Below are 22,835 nucleotides of genomic sequence, written 5' to 3' on the forward strand. Positions count from 1 at the left end.
CCTCTCTCTCTCCCTCTCTGTCTCTCTCTCTCTCCCTTTCTCTCTCCTCTCTAAAATGAATAAATAAAATTAAAAAAAAAAAGAATCTCTCACAAAAGTAATCTCCTCTTTGCTCCTCCTCAGTCACCCATATTTTAAGTAATGTTGTCTACCTAACTGCATTTGGTAGCCATTATTTCCCTGTTCTATTCACCTTAGGCATCGTATGATTGGCATTAAAGAAGTAAGGTCGCCTGACCAGGTGGTGGCACAGTGGATAGAGTGTCGGACTGGGCCACAGAGGACTCAGGTTCAAAACCCCGAGGTCGCCAGCTTGAGTGCAGGCTCATCTGGCTTGAGCACAGGCTCACCAGCTTGAGTGCGGGGTAACTAGCTTAAACATGGGATTATAGACATAACCCCATGGTCTCTGACTTGAGCCCAAAGGTCGCTGGCTTGAAGCCCAAACTCACTGATTTGAGCCCAAAGTCACTGGCTTGAGCAATGGGTCACTCACTCTGCTGTAACGCCCCTGACAAGGCACATATGAGAAAGCAATCAATGAACAACTAAGATGCCACAACAAAGAGTTGATGCTTCTCATCTCTCTCCCTTCCTGTCTGTCCCTATCTGTCCCTCTCTCTCTGTCAAAAAAAACAAACAGTAACGTAGACAAAAATAAATTGGACTTCATCAAAATTTTAAAACTTGTATGGCCAAGGACACTATCTAGAGCAGTGATTTTCAACCTTTGTTTCTCATGCACTCATAAACTAATTACTAAAGAAAAAGGGGCCCTGACCTCTTCTTCCTTAGTAACTAATTTATTTGTGCCATAAGATGAAAATGGTTGTATTTAGTCAGGGGCACTGACTTTAGTAATTAGTGTATGTTTGTGCCATGAAAAAAAAAAGGTTGAAAATCACTGATCTAGAGAGTAAAAAGACAACCCACTGATTGGGAGTATTTTCAAATCATATACTTGATAAGGGTATAGTATCCAGAATATATAAAGAATAGTAAAAATTCAGTAACACACCCCAATTTCAAAAATAGGCAAAGGAGCAGAATAGGCATTTCTACAAAGAAGGATGGTAGACAAATGGGCAATAAACACATGAAAAGATGTCCAATATCATTAGTCAATGAGACACCCCCTCGTACCCACTAGCGTGGATATAATAAAAAAGACCAGATAACAAGTGTTAGCAAGGATGCGGAGAAATTAGAGCCCCATACACGGCTGGTGCAAGCGTAAAATGGTCAGTACCCGTGCACAATGGTTTGGCAGTTCCTCTAAAGCAGGGGTCCCCAACCGTTTGGGGCCACAGACCGGTTTAATGTCAGAAAATATTTTCACGGACTGGCCTTTAGGGTGGGACGGATAAATGTATCACGTGACCAAGACAAGCGTCAAGAGTGAGTCTTAGATGGATGTAACAGAGGGAATCTGGTCATTTTTTAAAAATAAAACATCGTTCAGACTTAAATATAAATAAAACAGAAATAATGTAAGTTATTTATTCTTTCTCTGCGGACCAGTACCAAATGGCCCATGGACCGGTACCAGTCTGCGGCCAGGGGGTTGGGGACCACTGCTCTAAAGGTTAAATACAGGGTTACCTTATGACCCAGCAATTCCACAATTAGAAATAGAGCCAAGAAAACTAAAAATGTGAGTTCATATGAAAACTTATACAAAAAGATTCATAGCAATATTATTCATAACAGTCAAAGTGGAACGAACCCGAATCTTCATCAGCTGAAGACCTAATTCACAAAATGTAACATGTCTACACAATGAAAAGGAACAAAGCACTGACACACGCTACAACATGGATAAACCTTGAAAACATGATGCTAAGTGACAGAAGCCCATCCCAGAAGGTCACATATTGGATGACTGCATTTATATGAAATGCCCACACGGCAAATCTATAGAAATAGAAAACGGGTTAATGGTTCGGGGGGGGGGGGGAATGGGGGTGACTGCTAATGGGTCCAGGGTTTCCATCTGGGGTGATGGAAATGTTCTGGGATTAGTGGTTATGGTTGTACAACTTTGTAAATATACTAAAAAAAATCACTGAATTGTACATTTTAAAAGGGTAAAATTTATGAAATGTGAATTATTCTAAAAAAATGTAAGTGAGCTGAGTACATATAATTCCTTCTAAAGCAAAGAAATTGGGCTTGCTTATTACAGTGCCACCAGGCTGGGAAAGCTCAGGACAGATGTTCAGATGCTGGGGCCTCCGCCCACTGTCCTCACCAGTTGACAGAATCTGTTTACCAGGTTCTTCATCTGCAGAATGGGATCCTATTGTACCTGCTCACAAAGATCAAATGGATAATGCATGTAAAGTGTTTAGCAAATTGTGTCCTGCAGTCAAGTGTGTGTGCACGCTGGCCGTTTTGACCAGTTCCCTGAAGAAACAGAGAGAAACCAGTGCCCCAGTCTGATGAGTGAGAGGCCCTCCCCAGCCCGCCCCACCCTCCAGTCCTGCCTCCCTCACCTCAGGGGTCAGCGCGTTGTTGTCTGAGGTCTGACTGGACAGCAGGATGTGTGTGAACCCCTCTTCTTTCCGCACAACAATGTCCCGAAACCGACAGTTGCTTTCATTCTGGCGGACGCTGTACCTGAGCCTCTTGTCAAAGACGTAGTCCTTCTCCGTGTCCAGCTTCCTCTTCGCGGAGCTGTGCATGTTTAATCCCCCGTTGGTCAGAGAAGAGCCTTCCAAAATCAGATAAACCAAGTGAGAAACCAAGACAAGAACAATCGTGCAAGAGCGAGTTCAGAGAATCACCAGATTTTCATTGGAAGGGTCTGACGTGGCTGGGACCTCCGTGTAGCCCTGTTCTGGGTGGCGAAGAGCCAGGGCCTTACTTGCTATATCTCCCAATTCAAAATATAACACAAAGGGCTCTCTGGGAAAGACCCATGGGATCTTTGGTTCCTTTCTCCCACACTCCGCCTGGGAGCACCCAGCTTCCACTCAGACACCTTCAGCAAAAGGGAACCACTGCTTTGAAAACTTATGGCCACAAGAGAAAACAAACAAAAAACCTGCAGCTTTATTCATAATCACCATAGACTAGAAGCATCCAATACGCCCTGGCCGGTTGGCTCAGTAGTAGAGCGTCGGCCTGGCATGCAGGAGTCCCGGGTTCGATTCCTGGCCGGGGCACACAGGAGAAGTGCCCATCTGCTTCTCCACCCCTCCCCCTCTCCTTCCTCTCTGTCTCTCTCTTCCCCTCCCGCAGCCAAGGCTCCAGTGGAGCAAAGTTGGCCCGGGCGCTGAGGATAGCTCCATGGCCTCTGCCTCAGGTGCTAGAATGGCTCTGGTTGCAGCGGAGCAATGCCCCAGATGGGCAGAGCATCGCCCCCTGGTGGGCATGCTGGGTAGATCCCAGTCGGGCACATGCGGGAGTCTGTCTGACTGCCTCCCCGTTTCCCGCTTCAGAAAAATACACACACACACACAAAATACATCCTTTACTAGGTGAATAGATAAACAAACTATGGTACATTCCTACAAAGGAATATTATTCAGCAATAAAACAAAATTAGTTATCAAATCACAAAAATACATGAATGAACCTTAAATACATTCCACTAAGTCAAAGAAGCTAGTCTGAAAAGCCTATGTATCATATGATTCCAATTATGTAACATTTCAGAAAAGGCAAAAGTAGAAAAGTAAGGAGGTCAATGGTTGCCAGGGGTTCAAGTGGAATGAGAAGGGGGTGGACAGGTGAAGCACAGGGGGTTTTTAGGGCAGTGGAACTACCCTGTATGGCACTATCATGGTGAATCCCAAAGAACATTACAGCACAGACAGTGTACCTTAATATATGCAAACTTTTTAAATAGGCAAATTTTTAAAAATTACGAAATTGGGAGAATCCCAGGATGGAATGCAGCAGGCGACAGAAAAATCTAACTGCATTCCAAATGTATGAACAACCTCACTAAAGGGGGAATGGGAAGGTGCTGGCCTACAGAACCTCAGGGACGAGTAGGGTTGAAAACCACAGACAAAATAACCTGAGTCGAAGCACAGTCCTCTAGCTGATAGAGCAGGTTCCCATGGAAGCAGGTAGGAGCTCAAAACTTGCTACCATGATACATGTATGCTTGAATTGAACAGTTAAGTAGACGGCGGATGGTAGGAACAAGGTTTCCCACTGTTGGAGTGAGACTCTACAGATAAGCAAGGGGAGAAGGCTAGAATGAGCCATGTGATAATGGACTCGAGTCAAAGACATCAATCTGAGTTCATGTTTAGCTTAATTCAGTTACAGGCAATTGCATACAGAAATATGTATAGATAAGTGTATATATACAGGTTAATATGCACACATGTATTCCCTTGCTATGTCATCTGAGAGGGTCCTTAATTCATGACATGCTAACAGCAGCCAGCACACCCAGGACCGTGACATGCCGACAGCAGCCAGCACACCCAGGACCGTGACATGCCGACAGCAGCCAGCACACCCAGGGCCCAGGTCTCGGTTTCTGATATCATTCTCAATAAAAGGAACCAGGGCTCCCTGGAAAAACGGTTGATTCTAGGATCGGGGTAGGAAATATATCAGCTGAAAGGAAGTAAGTTCTAAAAAAAATTTTTTTAATGACCTGACACGGATGTGGGTGCGCTTAAAGGACACGGGAGCCAACCAAAAGAGCTCCTAATGGCCAAGGATGCAACAAGTTGAGGAACAAAATAAAGCAGTATTGCATTATAACTGAAAGTATACAATCAAGATCCGTAACTCCATCCTGATATGAAGAAATAATGCAATAAATGAATAAATGAGAGAGAAGAGACAATTCTCCCTCACACAAGAATTCCAAATAGTTTACGTAGACACCCTGCCTTCAAGGAGGAGGGGCGTAGCTCTCCACTCTCCAAGTGAGGGACACAGGTAGCGACCTCCTGCCATACAGTACAATATGGAAAGTTGGGGGGGGGGAATAACCTGACAATAAAGAACCCTGACTGAGGCAAATGGAGAAGCCGAAGCCCCCTCAGCCAGGAGGTCAAGGTCAACATCAACAGTGGTAAGTCCCAGTGATGGCATGCACCCTCGATTATGATACGAAGAGAACAGCACGTCACCTCTGTGGTCTTCCTCTCATAAACCCACAACATGAGGTCAACATCCAACAAATGCAAACTGAGGGACAGTCTACAAAATACCTCATCTGTATACTTCAAAACTGGAAAGGTCATCAAAACTCAGGAAAGTCTGAGAAACTGTCACAGCCCAAGAAGGACCAAAGGAGACATGAAGACTAAATACAATGTGGGATCCCGGATGGGATTCTGGAACAGGCATTAAGTAAAGACTAAGGAAAACCGACTGGTGTGTGGACTTCAGTTAATATTATAATAGTGCATTAATACTGGCCTATCAACTGTGACAAATGTACTGTACTAATGTAAGATATTAATAATAGGAGAAGTGGTGTAGAACTCTCTGTACTACAGTCCAAATTCCTCTGTAAATCTAAAATGGTTTAAAAAATGAAGTTTATTTTAAAGACTACATTTCAATATTAAGCTAATAATAAATTCTGAAAAATCGGAACCTGCTTCACAGGGGATTCTGTCGTGTAGGCAAGTCTGCGACCCTGGCCAGTGGTTCCTACCCTTGCGTATGCATCAGGATGCCCTGGAGAACTGTGACAACCCAGCCTGCTAGGCCCAGCCCCTGATGCTACCGCTGCTCCAGAGACTGGGCTTCGAGAAGCAGGGTCCAGGCAACCCGGGTGTCCTCCATCATCAGGCAGTCCCCCAGCCCCCAGAGTGCCAAGGGGAGAAAAGTCTTCCTCAAGCCCTATGCTTGAAAGCTGCTGAAGGTCTGGAAATCTTGTGGAGTTCAGCATTTTTGCTGGGGGTAAGGGTGGCTGTCTCATGTGTGTAGGATGGGCCGGGTCTTGAAGATGACCTGGCTAAGCTGCAGTGACATAGGAGGAAGGGTACAAGGAAACACCGAGAAGGACTCACTGTGTGCTAAGCACTGTTGGAACCTTTCCTCTCGATTTTGACAGGGAAGCAAAAGAAGTCACTATAGAGACTGAAATGCTGCATCCCAACCAACAGCTGGTCCCTAAGGCCAAACCTGGACCCCTCTTAGAAAAATCACTGTGTGGACAGAGCAGACTCATCCTGATTGCTAATCCTCAGAGAGCAGGATTCAATGGCATAACATATTTAAAGGACCGGTGAGGCAGTAAGCAAAGGAATAAATGGTACGCCTGACCAGGCGGTGGCGCAGTGGATAGAGCATCAGACTGGGAGGCCGAGGACCCAGGTTTGAGACCCTGAGGTCACCAGCTTGAGCGCGGGCTCATCTGGTTTGAGCAAGGCTCACCAGCTTGGACCCAAGGTCACTGGCTTGAGCAAGAGGTTACTCGGTCTGCTGTAGCCCCACGGTCAAGGCACATATGAGAAAGCAATCAATGAACAACTAAGGTCTCGCAACGAAAAACTGATGATTGATGCTTCTCATCTCTCTCCATTCCTGTCTGTCTGTCCCTATCTATCCCTCTCTCTGGCTCTCTCTCTGTCACTGTAAAAAAGAAAGAAAAGAATAAATGGTAGCTCTTGTTTTATATTCATTATGGCCCAGCTCAATATAAGAGTATTTCCATAATATTTCCTGCGTGAATCCTGTCTCTCCAACGACACTATAAGCTTTTCAAGGGCAGAGCCAGGTCACACACAACGCAGGCCAGCATAATGCCTGTGGGCCAGAAGGCCACAGGAATTCGTCCCTGAACTTTGGGTAGACTCGGATCCGTAATTAGCAAGCACTGGAGGTCTTGGAAGCTCAAGAACCAAGCCAAAGGCCCTGGCCGGTTGGCTCAGTGGTAGAGCGTCAGCCTGGCATGCAGGAGTCCTGGGTTCGATTCCCGGCCAGGGCACACAGGAGAAGCACCCATCTGCTTCTCCCCCCCCCTCCCCCTCTCCTTCCTCTGTCTTTCTCTTCCCCTCCCGCAGCCAAGGTTCCATTGGAGCAAAGTTGGCCCGGGCGCTGAGGATGGCTCCATGGCCTCTGCCTCAGGCGCTAGAATGGCTCTGGTTACAACAGAGCAACACCCCAGATGGGCAGAGCATCGCCCCCTGGGGGGCATGCCGGGTGGATCTCGGTCAGGCACATGCGGGAGTCTGTCTGACTGTCTCCCCGTTTCTAACTTCAGAAAAATACAAAAAAAAAAAAAGAAAAAAGAAAAAAAAGAACCAAGCCAAAGGCAGAGACCAGGAAATGTTTCACTGGACCCCTCCTCCCTAATGCCGGGTCCCCACCCAGGTGAGCTCCGGGGCTCCAACAGGCACAGAGGCAGTGGTGCCTGTGTTACCAACAGCTCCCATGAAGCCTCCTCATCTTGTACTTTTCCCTTATTCAAAGTGGGCTTTGTCAAACACCGCAATGCGGGTAAAATGATTCAATGAACTCTGGAAAGTAAACGCGAGCATTTAATTAAAAGGCTTGTGGAAAGAGAGCTGTTTCTTCAGAGTTAACCTCAAAATCTTCAGCTCCTCGGAAGGGCTTCCTAATTGGAGCCGGCCACAGTTTCTGCAGCAGCCCAGGCAGGTGCAGGCGGTGGTCCCGCTGGCAGAGGTTAGCGCATTATGGGAGCTGCTCACAGGGGACACTGGCTCTCCCCCGGGGAGAAGTCAGAATCCCAGGGCTCTGGAAACGTTAATGCTTTCAGGGCTGGGAAAGGTTTAAATAAAATCCTACTGCCCTTCAAATGGATCACGGTGCTAACTGTTGTATCAAGGAGGAGGACGTGAGGGTGAGCCGTGTAGAGCAGCTCTGTACGGTGTCTCTACAGTTCCCCACAGTCCTCCGAAACCACCATTGTGAGTCCATTTTGCAGACAAGGAAAAGCAAATAACTTGCTGAAAGCCACAAAGTTTTAAATGGCAAAATCAGGATTGGAGACAGCTGTCTCTCTTTTGATTCATTCATTCACTCAAAATCTCTTTATCACCTCTTATGGGCTAGCTGTCATACCAGAATATGGAAATTTAAAAAAATGATGAAATAAGGTACCTGCCCTCACAGAGCTGGCTTGGGTTGGGGGCAATAAAAAGTAAATAAGTAAATTAATACCTAAAATAATTATAGATGGGAAAACAACAGGGTGCTAATGGGGAGGGTGTCCCTGTGAATTTACACAGCTTTTTTCTCTATCAGGACCCTGGGCTCAGGTCTCTGAGGATGACTTGGAATATACACCATCTCTGGCCATGGAAGGGAGGAGAGACTGCTCAGTGCCCAAATTCATGCCACCTGCAGCTGCATCATGTCCCGTTTCTGCCTGTAAGTGGATGAAACAGGCCCTGTGTCTTAGGAGACACAGAGGAGAGTCATCCGCCACAGCCAACCAGACCAACTTCACCCCGAGCTGCCCGCAAGCCCTCGCTCCTTCCAGGACATCGTACCTTCTGAAAGACTGCAGCAGGCTGAGAGACAGAACGTGCCAGAAGCGTGGGCCTGTAGGGCTTTGCAGCCAGACAGGAGACAAAGCCCAGCCCGACGTTTGCTAACTGGGAGAAGCTAGGAAGTCGCGTGAGCTTCTTGAGCATTAGTGACCTTGGTTACTACATGGGGTCGATAGTACCTGCTTTTTGGGGTTGTTGGGGTTTTTCAATTCAAGAACTGATAAGGTATGTCATCCCATTACCATTAATAAAAATTTATTTAAAAAAAAAAAAGAACTGATAAGGGAATTAGCAAGTGCTCAGCTCATCCTCCTTAAATGTTAGCTAAAGGACACTACTAAGTCATTTCAAAAAAGAGGAATTAACTGGTGAGTCCTCAAAGCTATGCCAGGCCTGCTCCCAGACCACACTCTTGGCGCTAAGCTGAGGTACGTACCCAGGCTGAGTGATGGGGCATTCCGGGCACAGGGGCTGACTGCCCTGCTGAGCCTGGAAGGCAGGGTGAAACCCAGTGACAGCCCAGTGTTCAGCTCTCTATTCCCTCTCATGGGCTAGAAAGCTGAGTGGCCCACTACCCACTCTGTGCCCACCACTGCCTGCATGTGGAATAGGAGGAACTATTCCTGCCTCACAGAATTGTTGTAAAGTCAAACAAACAACATGTGCTGTATTTCTGGGATACAGGAACCCCTACATTATGCTACTGTCCTTCCTTCTATTCCCTTCAAACTTTCTCACGTTCCTTCTTCAGAATACAAAGGAGGATCTGCCGTTACAAGAAGGCTCTATAAAATCTCACTATAATAGACTTTCTGATCCAAACACATAGGTAAATACTGGGCTCATCAAAAAGATAATGGTGCGTGCTGAGAGAGAAAGAGCGTCAACACAAAGCAGTAAGTGAGGCTGGGAGCTGAGCAGGGAGCAGATGTAGGGCCAGCAGAGACCAAACTTCCCACACTAGATGGGAGAGGGGACCCAGGCCCATGGCCTGACATAGGGGCGGCATGAGGCCCTCCATGAAGGCACAACCACAATAATAGCCCCACGTGCTGCCCAAGGCTAAGGCTTTACTGGGAGCTCTGAGCCAAGTAGAGGCAAACACAACTATTACAAAGAGAGGGGAAGGAAAAGAAAGCAAAAAAACAAAACAAAAATCTTCCTTCTTGAAATGAGTCTGTACACCAAAACTCTAAAACATGAAGATATCTGATGCTTAGAAATCTCGACAACAGAATCAACACTTGTGACAGGAATTACTCCCAATAAAGTAAAATTAATTATCATGAAACAACCTGACAAGGACTTTAAAATAGGAATGTTTAGAATACTCAGAGTGATAGATACAAGGAAAACATTCATTTAAAATAAGCAAGACATTCTTAAAAGCAGACAGAAAGGAAACAAGAATAAAGTCAAGAACTAATTAAATATAAATAGCACATGACAAATAGGGGGAAGCATATGCATATCACAGATAATAGACAAAGACCCCCAAACTGTGAAAGAATGAGCACTGAAGACAAAAATACCAAAATGTCCTCCAAGAAAAAACAGACAGAAACATGGACAGATATCCACAAATATTACAGAATATGCCCCTTAAACATAAGAAAAGATTTCCATTTCACCCCATAATGGCAAATTAAAACTCAAAGTAAAATAAATAAATAAAAACTAAAACTATACTGAGATACCATCTTACCCATCAGCTTGGCAAAAGTTCAAAATCTTAACACTGTACTCTGCTAGAGAGGATGTGGGGAGGCAGGCATTCTCTTAATTGTGGGTAGAATGCAAAATGGCACAACTGCTAAAGAAGGGAATTTGGCAACATCTAACAAAACTGCTAGTACGCACTCACTCTCAACCCAGCAATTCCACTTTTAGGAATCTAGCATGAAAGCCTGCCTCTAACAGTATAAAAATATATATGCATAAGATTATTTTATAGCATCATTTAGAACTGCAAAATATTGGAAACTACATAAATGCGCAAGCATGGATCAATCAAGGAACTAAACCACAGTCCATCCACATACAGCTAGTGCTCAATTTACGACCACGATTGGTTCCGATAGACCAGTCGTAACACGATTTGGTTGTTAAGTTGAGTAGGCTATATGTACAGTACTGTGAAATGATGTCATAAAAATCTTTAAGTCATATTTTATCATAATTTTCTTTCATTATTGTTATATAGCATAATTTTCTTTGTTCGTTTTATGCCATTTGTATCATCTCGACACCATTTTGTTTCTTATTTTTACATTCGTCAGGTTTAAGCAAAACACTGCATTACCAGTACAACTGGTTTAATATTTGCAAAGACAATTTCCTCTTGGTAGACATCTTGGGAGGGGTTTGATGAAAAATATCCAAGACATAAAACACAAATTGCTGTACTGAGTCTGGGATAACAGCTGAAATGGTACACATGGAGATGGTAGTGCTGCTGGAAGCTGGTCCGCACTGTCGTACGCCCAGCTGGGCAATGCTTCCACTGCCAGACACGGAGCAGTCGTGGCTAGCAATTGTGGTTGTAAAGTCGAATGGTCGTAAGCTGCATAGGTCATAAGTCGATCAATATTTGTAATGGAATACTATGCAACTGTAAAAAAGAACGAGATCTATCTCTAGAAACTAATATGGAGTGGTTTCCAATTTATATACGCAAGTGAAGAGACACATGCAGAAGTATTTTACCTTTAGTGTAAGAAATAAGGAGAAATAAATAAATCTTTATTTTTTGCAAAAAAGAAACACAGGAAGAATAAACTAGGAAACAATGAATTTCATCGCCCACAGGTGGCTGGCAGGGAGAATGGAGTGGAAGGGATGAGGAAAGAATAACATTTCTCTGACTATATGTTTTTGTTTTAATTTTTTTGAAGTATGTTAAAGCATGTTAAGAAAATCAAATCGATACGTACGGGGATAAAAATAAACAGATGCAAGTAGAAAGAAATTAATCATATTTCAAACACATAACATAAGTACCCTGAAGGGGGGGAATCAATAATCTAACTTTTGGGTGCAATATTATAAATATGTACCCTCAAACAAACCTTGAATTTTTCTTATCGGGCTTACTTTTTATAGTGGTATGGGTGGAGCAATTCTAAAATTATTTTATGAGCAATACAGGGTTGAATAAATGAGAAAATGTTATAGGGAGACAGGGTTCTCTCCTTGGAAAAAGAGACATGCAAACATCAAGTGGAATTAGAATGGAATTGGAGGTATCTATATGAACTCATGGTTTTAAAATTACATATATTATATGTCCTAACTCTGTCACTTGAAAGAGCTTAGAAGAAATAAAATTCTAATAGCAATGAGCACACTTAGCTATTTGACTTCTAAATACCAATCCCCACTAAAAGAAACCAGGGATCCTCAGAGAAATGACTGCTTCCAGGGCTGGGATAGACAAAATACAAGTTGGGCAAGAAAATCTTATTGTACCTGAAAGCGAGGAAGTGGTCAAAAGAATAACCAGTCAAAAGGACATAAAAGGCAGCTTCAAGGGGCTCCCCCCTGGCAAAATCTTGGAGAATCTGAGCATGAAAATAAGTAAGGATGGTAAATGGATTATTAACTGTTGCATAAAATAAGAATCCCCTAGTCTGTGCTGGTAAAAGATGAGATGACAGATGAATGATGAATGGAGAAGGGAGAACATTATCATATTAAGTTATTTCAGTGTCGCTGAATGACTTTAATCTTGAAAAAACATAAGACAAACCCAGAGTAAGGAACACTATGTAAAATAACTGACATACAGTCTTCAAAAATGTCAGTGTCATTATAGACCGTGGAAGACTGAGAAATTGTTCCAGATTAAAGGAGACTAAAGAGGCACGACAGCTAAAGCCATCACAGGATTCTGGACTGAATTCTATATTGGAGGAGAAAATAACCTTAAGGATATTGTTGAGATAATAGAGAAATTTGATATATGGACTATTAAATGAAAGTATGAACTGTACTGTGTTGACTTAAGAGAATATTCTTTTTCTTAGAAACAACCCATACTAAATATTAAGGGATAAAGGGGCATGACATATGTAAATTATACTCAAATGGTTCAGAAAAAAATAATTTATATACTCAAAAGATTCAGAGAGAATAACTTGTATATCATTTGTATATGTTATGAGTGTGTACGTATGTATATGTGAGTATATTTACATACACATTTACATACATACACAGAAAGAAAGAAAACATGTAAAATGTTAAAAACTGGTAAATCTGTAAAGGGTTCTTTACAATGTTTTCTGTAAATTTTAAATTATTTCAAAACAATAAGTTAAATAGAGTAAAAAGCAAATATTCTACAAATAAGAATCAAATTAATATTCCATATAAGGGATAATTCTAAGAAAGGAATATTTTGAAGAGATAACAGCTGACTATTTTCCAGAACTTAAAAAAGACATGTTCTTAGTCTGAAGGAACACTATGAATATGAAGCAGGACAAAGACAAATGAGAACAAGACTGTAGAATGTCATGGGAAAAAGAAGAGATCTTAAAATATAACATAGAGAGAAAAACCACATTATCTATAAGGAATAACAGACCGAGGGCTTAAAAAAATATCAAAATGCTGAGAGAAAATGACTGTAAAATTCTTCAACCAAAAATTTTATAGCCAGCTAAAATAGCATTTAAAGGACCAAGTAAATGGACATTTTCAGACACATTAATGTCCATTTACTTGGTCCCTTAATGCTAAGAGAATTATAAAGAGATACTAAGAGAATTATTTAATTATAGTCTCTAAAAGAATTATAAAGAGATACTTCAACAAATCACAAAAATAACTGGTAGGAAGACAAGATAAAAGAAAAAATTATTTTTACAAATTTAGTAAATATAATTACTGGCAGCAAATATAATAAAAATAATTTTTGTTGTTTAACAATATTGAACAGACAAAACAAAAACAAGATATACAAGGAGAAGTTAAAGCCAAATAGGGTCCTTCTTGCTATATTCAATAGGAGGACATCACATTTGTTAGAAAAAAATTATAGTTAAGTATACATGCTAAAATTTAAGAATAAAAATAGTATCTATAGCCAGCTTCCAACCAGCCCAGGGAGAGAAAATATATAAAACATATCAACTCAATTAACTCATTTATGCCTCATGTTCCATTATTGGAATAGTAATAACAAGGGAGTTACTTATATCCCACTGGTCAAGGTCATCACCAACCTCTGATTTTTCACACATGTCTGCCTCCTGAGGGTACATGTTATCACGTGGTGCACAGAGTTAGTCACTGCTGGCGTGCGAGAAGCTTGTCAAAAAGTGATGTGAATTTTCCGAAAATTTTTGAAGAATATTGAATTTCAAAAATTTCAACCTCCAGCATAAATGGCTTTAAAAAAAGCATAACAAGGTCAAGGGAAGGGGTTGGGGTTGGGAGAGGGAGCAGAGAAACAGGATGATAAAATGAAAATGCAAAATAGAAGAGAAAAAATTCATTAATCTGAGCAGGTTAAATTCATATAAAAAGAAAGAGATGATCAGACTGGACACAAGAATAAAGGATCCAGGTGAGCTAAAGAGTTCCTAAGGAGAAACTCCAAAAGACAGAACAAGGCATCCCAACTCAGCCAGTGGGGGAGGAAGCCGGCCCAATCCACCAAGAGATGGCAAAAGGACTCCAAAAGTGTTAAGAAATGGTGCATGGTTGTCAACGTGCAGCAAGAAAAGCTGTGTCAGGAAATGCACTGCAATCTGTAAGATACACAAACACAAAGCTGTTATCTGCAAGATAAGGGGAAACTGCCCTGGAACTAGGGGTGAGCGTTCAGGAGGACAGAAAGGAAAGGGCTGAAGAAGGCCACAGAGGACTGGAGAGGCAAGGGACAGACCGCAGGCCACTTCCGCCATGCAGCATCGGTTTCAGGAGACACAGCTGCTCCACATAGGGCTCAGGGTCCATGCCCATGTGCTCCAACAAGAACATGTGACACCGGCCCTGGCCGGTTGGCTCAGTGGTAGAGCGTCGGCCTGGCGTGCAGAAGTTCCGGGTTTGATTCCCAGCCAGGGCACACAGGAGAAGCACCCATCTGCTTCTCCACCCCTCCCCCTCTCCTTCCTCTCTGTCTCTCTCTTCCCCTCCTGCAGCCGAGGCTCCATTGGAGCAAAGATGGCCCGGGCACTGGGGATGGCTCCTTGGCCTCTTCCCCAGGCGCTAGAGTGGCTCTGGTCGCAACAGAGCAATGCCCTGAAGGGGAGAGCATCGCCCCCTGGTGGGCAGAGCGTCGCCCCTGGTGGGCATGCCGGGTGGATCCTGGTCAGGCGCATGCGGGAGTCTGTCTTGACTGTCTCTCCCCGTTTCCAGCTTCAGAAAAAAAAAAAAGAACATGTGACACCAAGGCACAGAAGAGTGGCAAGCTTCCTCTGCACAGGGAGGAAGGAAAGAAAAGTTGAAACAGCTCCCTAAAGGATGCTATCCCCAGTTGAGAGATGTGTGATCCTGCTGGGTCCACGTGTACAGAGTCTTTCCTTTATCATCACAGGGGGCTGGGCTAGGAGCCATCTACACTGCCTAGGACAATCTGAAATGGAGACTTCCTGGGCCAGTACAGCAACAACCTCAAAGTCCTTTCTCTCAACTGCTCACCATAATGCAATCCTCCTATTTTGTCAGGTACTTACTGTGTGATTCACATTGCTTACCTCATCCAACCCTAATAAAAACCCTCTAAGACACTAATTAATCCCATTTTACAGAAGAGAAAATCAAAACCCAAAGTTACGCTACTAGGAAATGCTGGGATAGGGTTCAACTCCAGCATCTTTAAACTTGATGTTAACTTGACTCAAGCATCAAGACTCTGAAACCCAACGCTTTTCTTCCTTAGATCCCACTTTGCTGAAGAAGCAGGAAAGAAAAGTTAGTCACTACACCTGGTTCCAGTGTCACATGATGCTGTTATCAAGCCAAGTTCTTTTCCATGCATTATCATCATCTATACACCTGCCTGATGCCCCCACCAGACTATGGGCTCTTTGAGGACAAGCCTATGAGTTATTCATCTTTGTGTTGCAGCACTGAGCACAGAAACTGCTCAACAGAGTGTTCATCAAGTGAATGAATGAGCGAATAACAAAGGGAGGGAACTAACTGGAGCAACCGCATTGTACCATGTACCAACCTCTTAATCAACACTTCGGATGCTGGCCACTCGGATGCATTTCCCAGTGTGTTGACCACAATGCCAAACCCTTGTATTCATTTTCTGCATGAAAATATTGGTCTTATGAAATCAGGTTGATCATACACCTAGATAAATCTACTTATATCACACCTGGCCCTCCTGCCTCACAACAGCTAAGTGAGATCACACTTTTCAAAGACGCCCAGGGAGAGAGATCACGGTGTGAGTGCTATGAAATTTCTTTACCTTGCGAGGAAAATAGTAACACCTTGGGTGGTTCGAGCCACCTGAATACAGAAGGCAGAAGTCATGGTTCCAGAGTCATTCTCCCTACTGGACCCTCTTCCTCTCTTGCCCCTGATCCTGCTCACTCATCTCTGCTGTTAGCTGCTTTGGGATTCTTCCGGGGCAGATCACCTCTCTTCTCGTGGCTGCTTGTACAGCCTTTACAGTGCAAGTAATCGTTCTGCAGGATAATTATCTTGCAAATCCTCACAAACCATTTCCCACATGTCTGACTCCCTCCCCGCCTTCAGACAGATTCTTAGAGGTAGGTGCTAGGTTAGTCATCCCACATCTCAGAAACAGTGCAACCCAGTACACAGAAGGGGCTCAATCATTGATGAATAAATGAATGAGCAGATAAGTAAGTGCTAGACGTATAATGGAGGACATGTCAAGGTCTCTACCTCCTGACCAAAAGAGGGAGCGGGAGAGTGAGGAGCTGGGAAGCAGGATGAGGAAGTTGCAATGCATCTGCTGCTAGCCCCATAAACAGACGCAGAGCCAGGCGTTTCCCTTCCTGTCCATTCTCCTCAGCATTCCACTCCTGATCACTGTCTTGGGAAGCAGATACAATTCATAGACAGAAGTGGGGGCTGGGACCACCCCGAGTGCAATTCACACTGGAGCCCTTTCAGTTGCCAGCTGGGGTGGGGGACTGGGTGGAGGGTAGGCTTAAAAAAGCAAAAGAAGTCTCCTTGGTTCCGCAATTGGGTAAAACCATCACTGCTGAGTAGGGCGGGGAGGGGGGAGGGTTAGGGCTTTCCAGCTGCAGTTCTTAGAAAAGAGAGTGATAGTTCCTGTGCCCAAAAACCAGTTCCTAGTCTGTGATTGACTCACCAAAGGTCCCTAAGACGCGGCAGACCCCTCTGGGACTGCACCAGAGGGGAAGTGCGAGGGTGCAAAGTTTACGTGTCAATACCCTTTTCTGTCTCAGCACATCAGATTCAGCAGCTGGGGACAGTAGTTTCTGTCAACAGGAGCCAGCTGGGGGGTCAGGATCTTTAGAGGTGGAAGAAGGGGACTGAAGTTGGAAAAGAAAAAAAATCACTCCACCCACTCATGTCATGAGAGTTCCAAGTGCCCAACCTGCACCTGAACTCAGTATTTCACAGCTGGTCACTGTCCCAGACCTTAAACTTCACTGTGCATTCAACAGCATTCACCGAATATGTATAAGGGGCTGAATTCAACAGCAAAGCTCATATTTACAGGTAGATTTTAAACCTTGCTCAGCCCTGTTAGCCATCATCTAGCATGTTATAATTACGCCTCCTGAGAAAATTCAGTGTGGATTTCAAGAAAGTTGAGGTTCCAACATGACTGAGAATTGCTGAGAGTGAAGATCATACATCTTATGATGTTTACTGTCAGATGTCTAAAACGCAGAGCAAAGCATAAATTTAAGGTGCAAAATAACCTGATCAGGAGGGCCTTTTCCCACGGGTTCAATTATGCCTTCCATGTTAAAACCCTCCAAGGCCATGCTGACCCTCAAAGCACTAGTAGGCCAGAATCCTGGCACATGCAGAAAGATCCCCTAGGGTCTTCCAAGTATAAAGCAACCCCATTGAAAATTCATTTCTCATCTTTTCTTGCCATTCCTCTGCTCACGAATGCTACCTCCTGGCCTCATCCTACGTATTTTCCAACCTGAACCCAGCCTCCTGCTCCTTAAACACTTTAACTTCCAGGACTGTTTGAGGTTGTCTGGAACTCTCTGTACTTTCCTGCTGCTGGCCCATTTGCTGCCGCCGTCCCCTTTTCCCAGAATACCATTTCCATCTACCTTCACACACTGAATCCTCAGGGCCATGTGAACTGCTTCTCTTCCAGACAGCTGTCTCTTTGTCCCCAAGTGCCCAGGAATGGTGCACCCCTGGGCCCCTGCGGCGGTTTGTCCGAGCCCTTCCTGAGTTCCCAGCACACTTGGCTTTGTAGCTGGTCATCTGGGACCATGTGATCCCTTCATTAACTTAATTAGCTTCAAGTTCTGTGGAAGAGGGGCTAGTCATCTCTCTATCCCCAGTTCCCAGCACACAACGAGAGCAAAGGATAATGCCTCTTCGACTGAAATACGGAAAAACAAATGATCTCAAAAGGCTAAAGATAAAACAGGGGGTTCCGGCTATGAGGTGGCTCTCCTCTGCGCATCCGGGGAACAGCAGCAGTTAGGAACGTGAGCCTGGAGACTGACCCACTAGAGCTGAATCCTGGAATAGCTACCTACCGACTGCCAGATAGACCACTGTAAGTTACCTGCCTCCCCTTTCCTACTCTCCTCAACTGTAAAATGAAGAGAGAAAGAGACCCTACCTCTGGGGACGAACTGAGTTACTGCGCTGAGAACAGGGCATGGCTCGTTGCGTGGGCTTAGTGAATAAATGTTGGCTTTTTTGACATGGCATGGAAATTGCCGATTCGCTTTGGTCTCTTTCCTATTTATGTTTTCTTCCCTAACTTGTGAGCATTTTGTCTCATTCATGATTATATTCCCAGAGCAAGGCATACCGTGAGTCACTTTCTAGGTACACAGAGCTGGCTTATAGCCATCACTAGAAGCTTGATGAAGAAAGCACAAATGGAGTATGCCAATAATGCTTGAGGTGGGTGTTACATGTTTTCTACAAATATTAATAAATTCAGTTCCTTCCATCCAGAACATTTTCCCTTCTCTCTGCCTGACCAAACTCTTCGCATCCTTCTGGCCTCAGGTTAGACACCACTTCCACCTGCAAGCCCTTTCTCTAGTCTCCTAATTCTGACGGGTCCTGCGCTCACACAGGGCGCTCGCGCATCCTGGCATGCTGTCAAGTTCAGCCACTCTCCCAAGTCTTCCCGCAGAGTGTGCACTGGGCAGGACAGCGGCCACCTCTTGCACACGACCGTAGCCTCAGCACCCGATACCGTGCCCCGCACACACAGGCTCTCAGTGAGCCTGGCGCCAGTTGTTTATCTTTCACAACCAAGTGATACAAGGAATGACTGGAAGGGAGCCAGGCCAGCAATGGGACGTCTTGTTTAAACTCCAGGAAGTCCACAGAGATCCTCTCTTCACCAGTGTGAAGATGTGGGAAAGAATCGAGAAAGGGGCCGAAGGTGGGAAAAGCCAGCAGACTTCTTTACCAAAGAAGAAAGAATTAACTTGGAGACGGGAACCTCCAACCCAATATCATTGTCACCAAGATGGTAGGTGGAAGACTCAAGACTGACTTCCATCAAGGATGAAAATGATAGGGTCAGTCGTCCCACTGCCCAGAAGTGGGGCCTCTTGAATGCACCTTTCTGGTTCACATAGCAGAATAAAAATTAATATCCTACTATTGATGAGAAAGCAACAGGGTATATGGCAGTAGGATAAGAAAGCATGCCTTTCAGCAGCAGCCTTACGTGTGGAAGTCCTGGGTTTGACTCTGGCCAGAGCACACAGGAGAAGCAATCATCTGCATTTCCACCCCTCCCCCTCATTCTTTTCTATCTCTCTCTCTATCTCTCTCTCTCTCTCTCTTCTCCTCCTGCAGCTATGGCTCAAATGGTTTAAGCAAGTTGGCTCCATGGCCTCGCCTCAGGTGCTAAAAATAGCTTGGTTGCCCAAGCAATGGAGCAGAGGTCCCAGGTGAGTAGAGCATCGCCCCATAGGGAACTTGCCAGTGGATCCCAGTCAGGGCACATGTGGGAATCTGTCTGCCTCCCTGCCTCTCACCTAATAAAATAAATGTATACTTATTGATCAATGTCATCCCTGTTAAAATTAATTTTCTAAATAAATAAAATAAATAAGTTTTGAAATAAATGTTATGAAAATATTTTTAAAAAGAAAAGAAAGCACACCTTTCAGTAAAGCAAGGGGCTCCATAGCAGCATGGTAGAAGAACGGGGGAAAAGAGAAACTAACATTCATTCATCACTCAGCGCTCACTGTGAGCTGGTACCCCTCACTGAATCCTTTGTGCCCCAGATTGCTGTTCCCATAGTACAGAGGTGAAAACCAAGGCTCCAAAGCTGGTGAGGCTTACCTAGAGTCACCGACTTGGCAAGAGACAGAGTTTGCACTTGAATTCACAGACCCTCAGTCTCCAAAGCTCACACCCACTCTTTCCGGTTTCTTCCTCACCATGCTGCTTCCAAAGTTCACAGAAAATTTAAAAGAAAAATCTCTTAATCCCTTCTGTAACTAGGACTTCCCTTAAGAAGCCCAATACATTTTCTCTTCCATAGCGAGGAACTACACAAAATACAGAAGACACCACCCAAATGAAATGCACTCTACTGAAAATGATCTACACACCCTTGATGGAAAGCAGAGAGGGGGTGGGGGGTAGGATGAGCCCAGGAGCTTAATTAAGAGCTGGCAAGACTGCGTGAATATTAAGGGTGGAGAAGTGTAGCAATTCGGGCCGTCATGGGAGATGGTGAAAGCAACTATCAGACTAGAGAAGGAAAGGGAATCCTTCAGCTGCTGCAGAGAGTTCTGACAAAACATTAGCTCTCCATGACATGCTACCGGGAACAGGGAGCACACCGTAAGATTGTGAGACAGGCCCAGGTGGGGGGTGATACTGAAACAGCCATGGAAACATTAGACAGATGTGAGAATTCACGGAGGGGGGCCTCAGGATCTTAAGCAGGAAAGGCTTCTTGCTTCCTCTTTTGTCCATTCATTTATTCCCTCATTCAGCAGATATTTCTTAAGCACCTATTATGTGCCTGGCACTGATAAGTGCTGGAGATACAACCGTGGACAAAAACAGAGACCAGTCCTGCCGTAGCATAGCTCCTGATCTAGTGAGGGAGGCAGAGATCACTCGTGCGACCAGGTTGTGACCATTGCAAACAGGTGAGAGCTGTCAGTGAAGAAACGCAGTTCTACAAGCGCAAACAAAACTGGAAGCTGACCTACAAGGGGAGTCGGGGAAGGTTTCCATGGGGAAATCACTGCTTGAGCGAGCCATGAAGGACGAGAAGAGGTTAACTACTCACATGAGGGTTGGAGGGGAGGGGAACATGGCTGCAGAGCACAGGGAGCTGGTGTGGGGAAGGGTGCCAGGCAGACCTGGAGAGTGTGGGCTGCAGAAGGACTCCCTCACCCCTTCCTTCCAGAAGGAATCCCAAACGCCCTCCTTCAGCAGGCTCTACCTATCTGTTTTTAAGCCAACCCTAATGGCACAGAGAGTGCCTGGGAGCTTCAGCCTCCCCTGCAGGGTGGTCTAGAATTGGCTGGGCTCCCATATTCTTTGTGATCTGGTATGACACAATCACATGCTGACCCTGGGCTCAGTGTCCCTGTGCATGCTGTCATTGCCTCCCACCATCCCTGCCTCTTTCCTCATTCGTTCTGGCTCATTCTACCAGATTCAGCTTGCATATATCCTCCTCCAAGAAGCCCTCCCTCTCCCCCTTCCCAAGCTGGCTTGGATGCCTCTGACTATAGCTCCCTCAGTATCTTCTGCATAATCCATTATAGTCTAGGTATTTAAACAATTTGTCTAAACAGCTCCCAGTATACAGTTGTCACCGATGAATACTGGTTGAGTTAGGATATGTAACAAGGGATTAATATGCACATTATGTAAAGTGCTCTAAAAAACAAATTGAAAAATACAGAGACCCAGGAAGAAAAATGGGCAAAGGACTGAAATAACAATAACTAGTACAGTATTTATCAAACGTCTACCATATGCCAGGTAATACTTTAGGGGTTTTCTGTGAATAAAATCACTTACTCTTTATCCCAACCCCATGAGGTATGATTATAGCTACAGCTTATGAATGAAGAATTTGGCCCAGAGAGGCTAAGCAACTTGCCTGAAGCAATGTGGCTGAATGCCCTTGTCCACCCACCATACTGAGTGTCACCTCCTCTACACTTGCCTGACTATGCTCGGGCCACTCCCAGGGAAAGAAACACCAGTGGCAGAAACATGAGAAGATGTTCACTCTTGTCTGCAAACTAAAATCAGAACAACAGAGGTTGGGAAAGCATGACAATGACTGGCCATGCCAGGGCTGGCAAGAGTGTGTGTCCTTGGAGGCAGCCTAAATGTCCACCGGGAGAGGACAGTTGAGCTGCACACTATAAAATCCTGGGCCGCTAAAAGGGGCAGCAGATCCACACGCCTGACGCAGATCGCTCTTTAAGTTTAAAACAAGATGTTCTTACCACCTCCAGTCTTTACTCAGATGTCATCTTCTCAGTTGAGGCGTTGGCTTCTTGGGTGTGTGTGTGTGTGTGTGTGTGTGTGTGTGTGTGTGTGTGTGTTTCATCTAGGACCCAGAGAAAAATCAGAACCAGAGCGTCCACCTTCCTCAAACGACAAGTTAGCATCTTTCGGACCATGGAAGATGTTTCAAAGGAAGGCCCAGGGATGCTGGCCAGAACTTTCTCAGGACCCAGGGAAAAGTTTGCTGGTTGGAACCTAAGTCCCAGAAGTGCCTTTCCTCCTTTATAAAATGGGCCCCAGACTTCTGACAGTGTCAGTATCACCAGACCTGACCCCCCATCCTAACTCTGCCCCTCGGTGTTCTGTCTCCCCGCCTCTCTGAGCCTCACTTTCCCGACTGAGAAGCAAGTTTGTTCATTCACAGCTAACCTTGTTATGTTTACTATGTTGTTAAATTGTTAAGTCTGAAAACCACTGAGAAGATTAAGTGACACCCAGGATGGCAGACTGGAGGAACGAGTCTCCGAAAGGTGCGCAGAGCCACCGGGTGTACAGGCAGTGGGGGCGGGCTGCGCACCTGGGGGTTCACCCAATGGAGAGGAGAAGCTTTGCACCAATGGTGGCAAACTGACTGTTATTACATTCTGAGACCCTCTGCAGACCCTTACAGCTTGCGCCTGGGGTGGGGGTGGGGGCTTCTAACCCCCATCCCACGTACTTTGGTTTACCACCAATGATAAATGCCAACTTGGAAACTGTTCC

At 44.8% G+C, this 22,835-nt stretch overlaps 1 protein-coding gene across 2 annotated transcripts in view; it reads right to left on the minus strand.

The window, feature by feature from the left end:
• CDYL2 (chromodomain Y like 2) overlaps window positions 1-22,835 on the minus strand; it is a 178,251-nt gene that overhangs the window by 29,273 nt on the left and 126,143 nt on the right. For both annotated transcript variants that reach the window (XM_066242944.1, XM_066242943.1), the window contains exon 3: window positions 2,496-2,713. In XM_066242944.1, coding sequence (XP_066099041.1) covers window positions 2,496-2,713 — 218 coding nt within the window. The remainder of the gene's footprint in view (window positions 1-2,495; window positions 2,714-22,835) is intronic.

This window comes from Saccopteryx bilineata, chromosome 9, assembly GCF_036850765.1.
Source record: "Saccopteryx bilineata isolate mSacBil1 chromosome 9, mSacBil1_pri_phased_curated, whole genome shotgun sequence".
NCBI lineage: Eukaryota > Metazoa > Chordata > Mammalia > Chiroptera > Emballonuridae > Saccopteryx > Saccopteryx bilineata.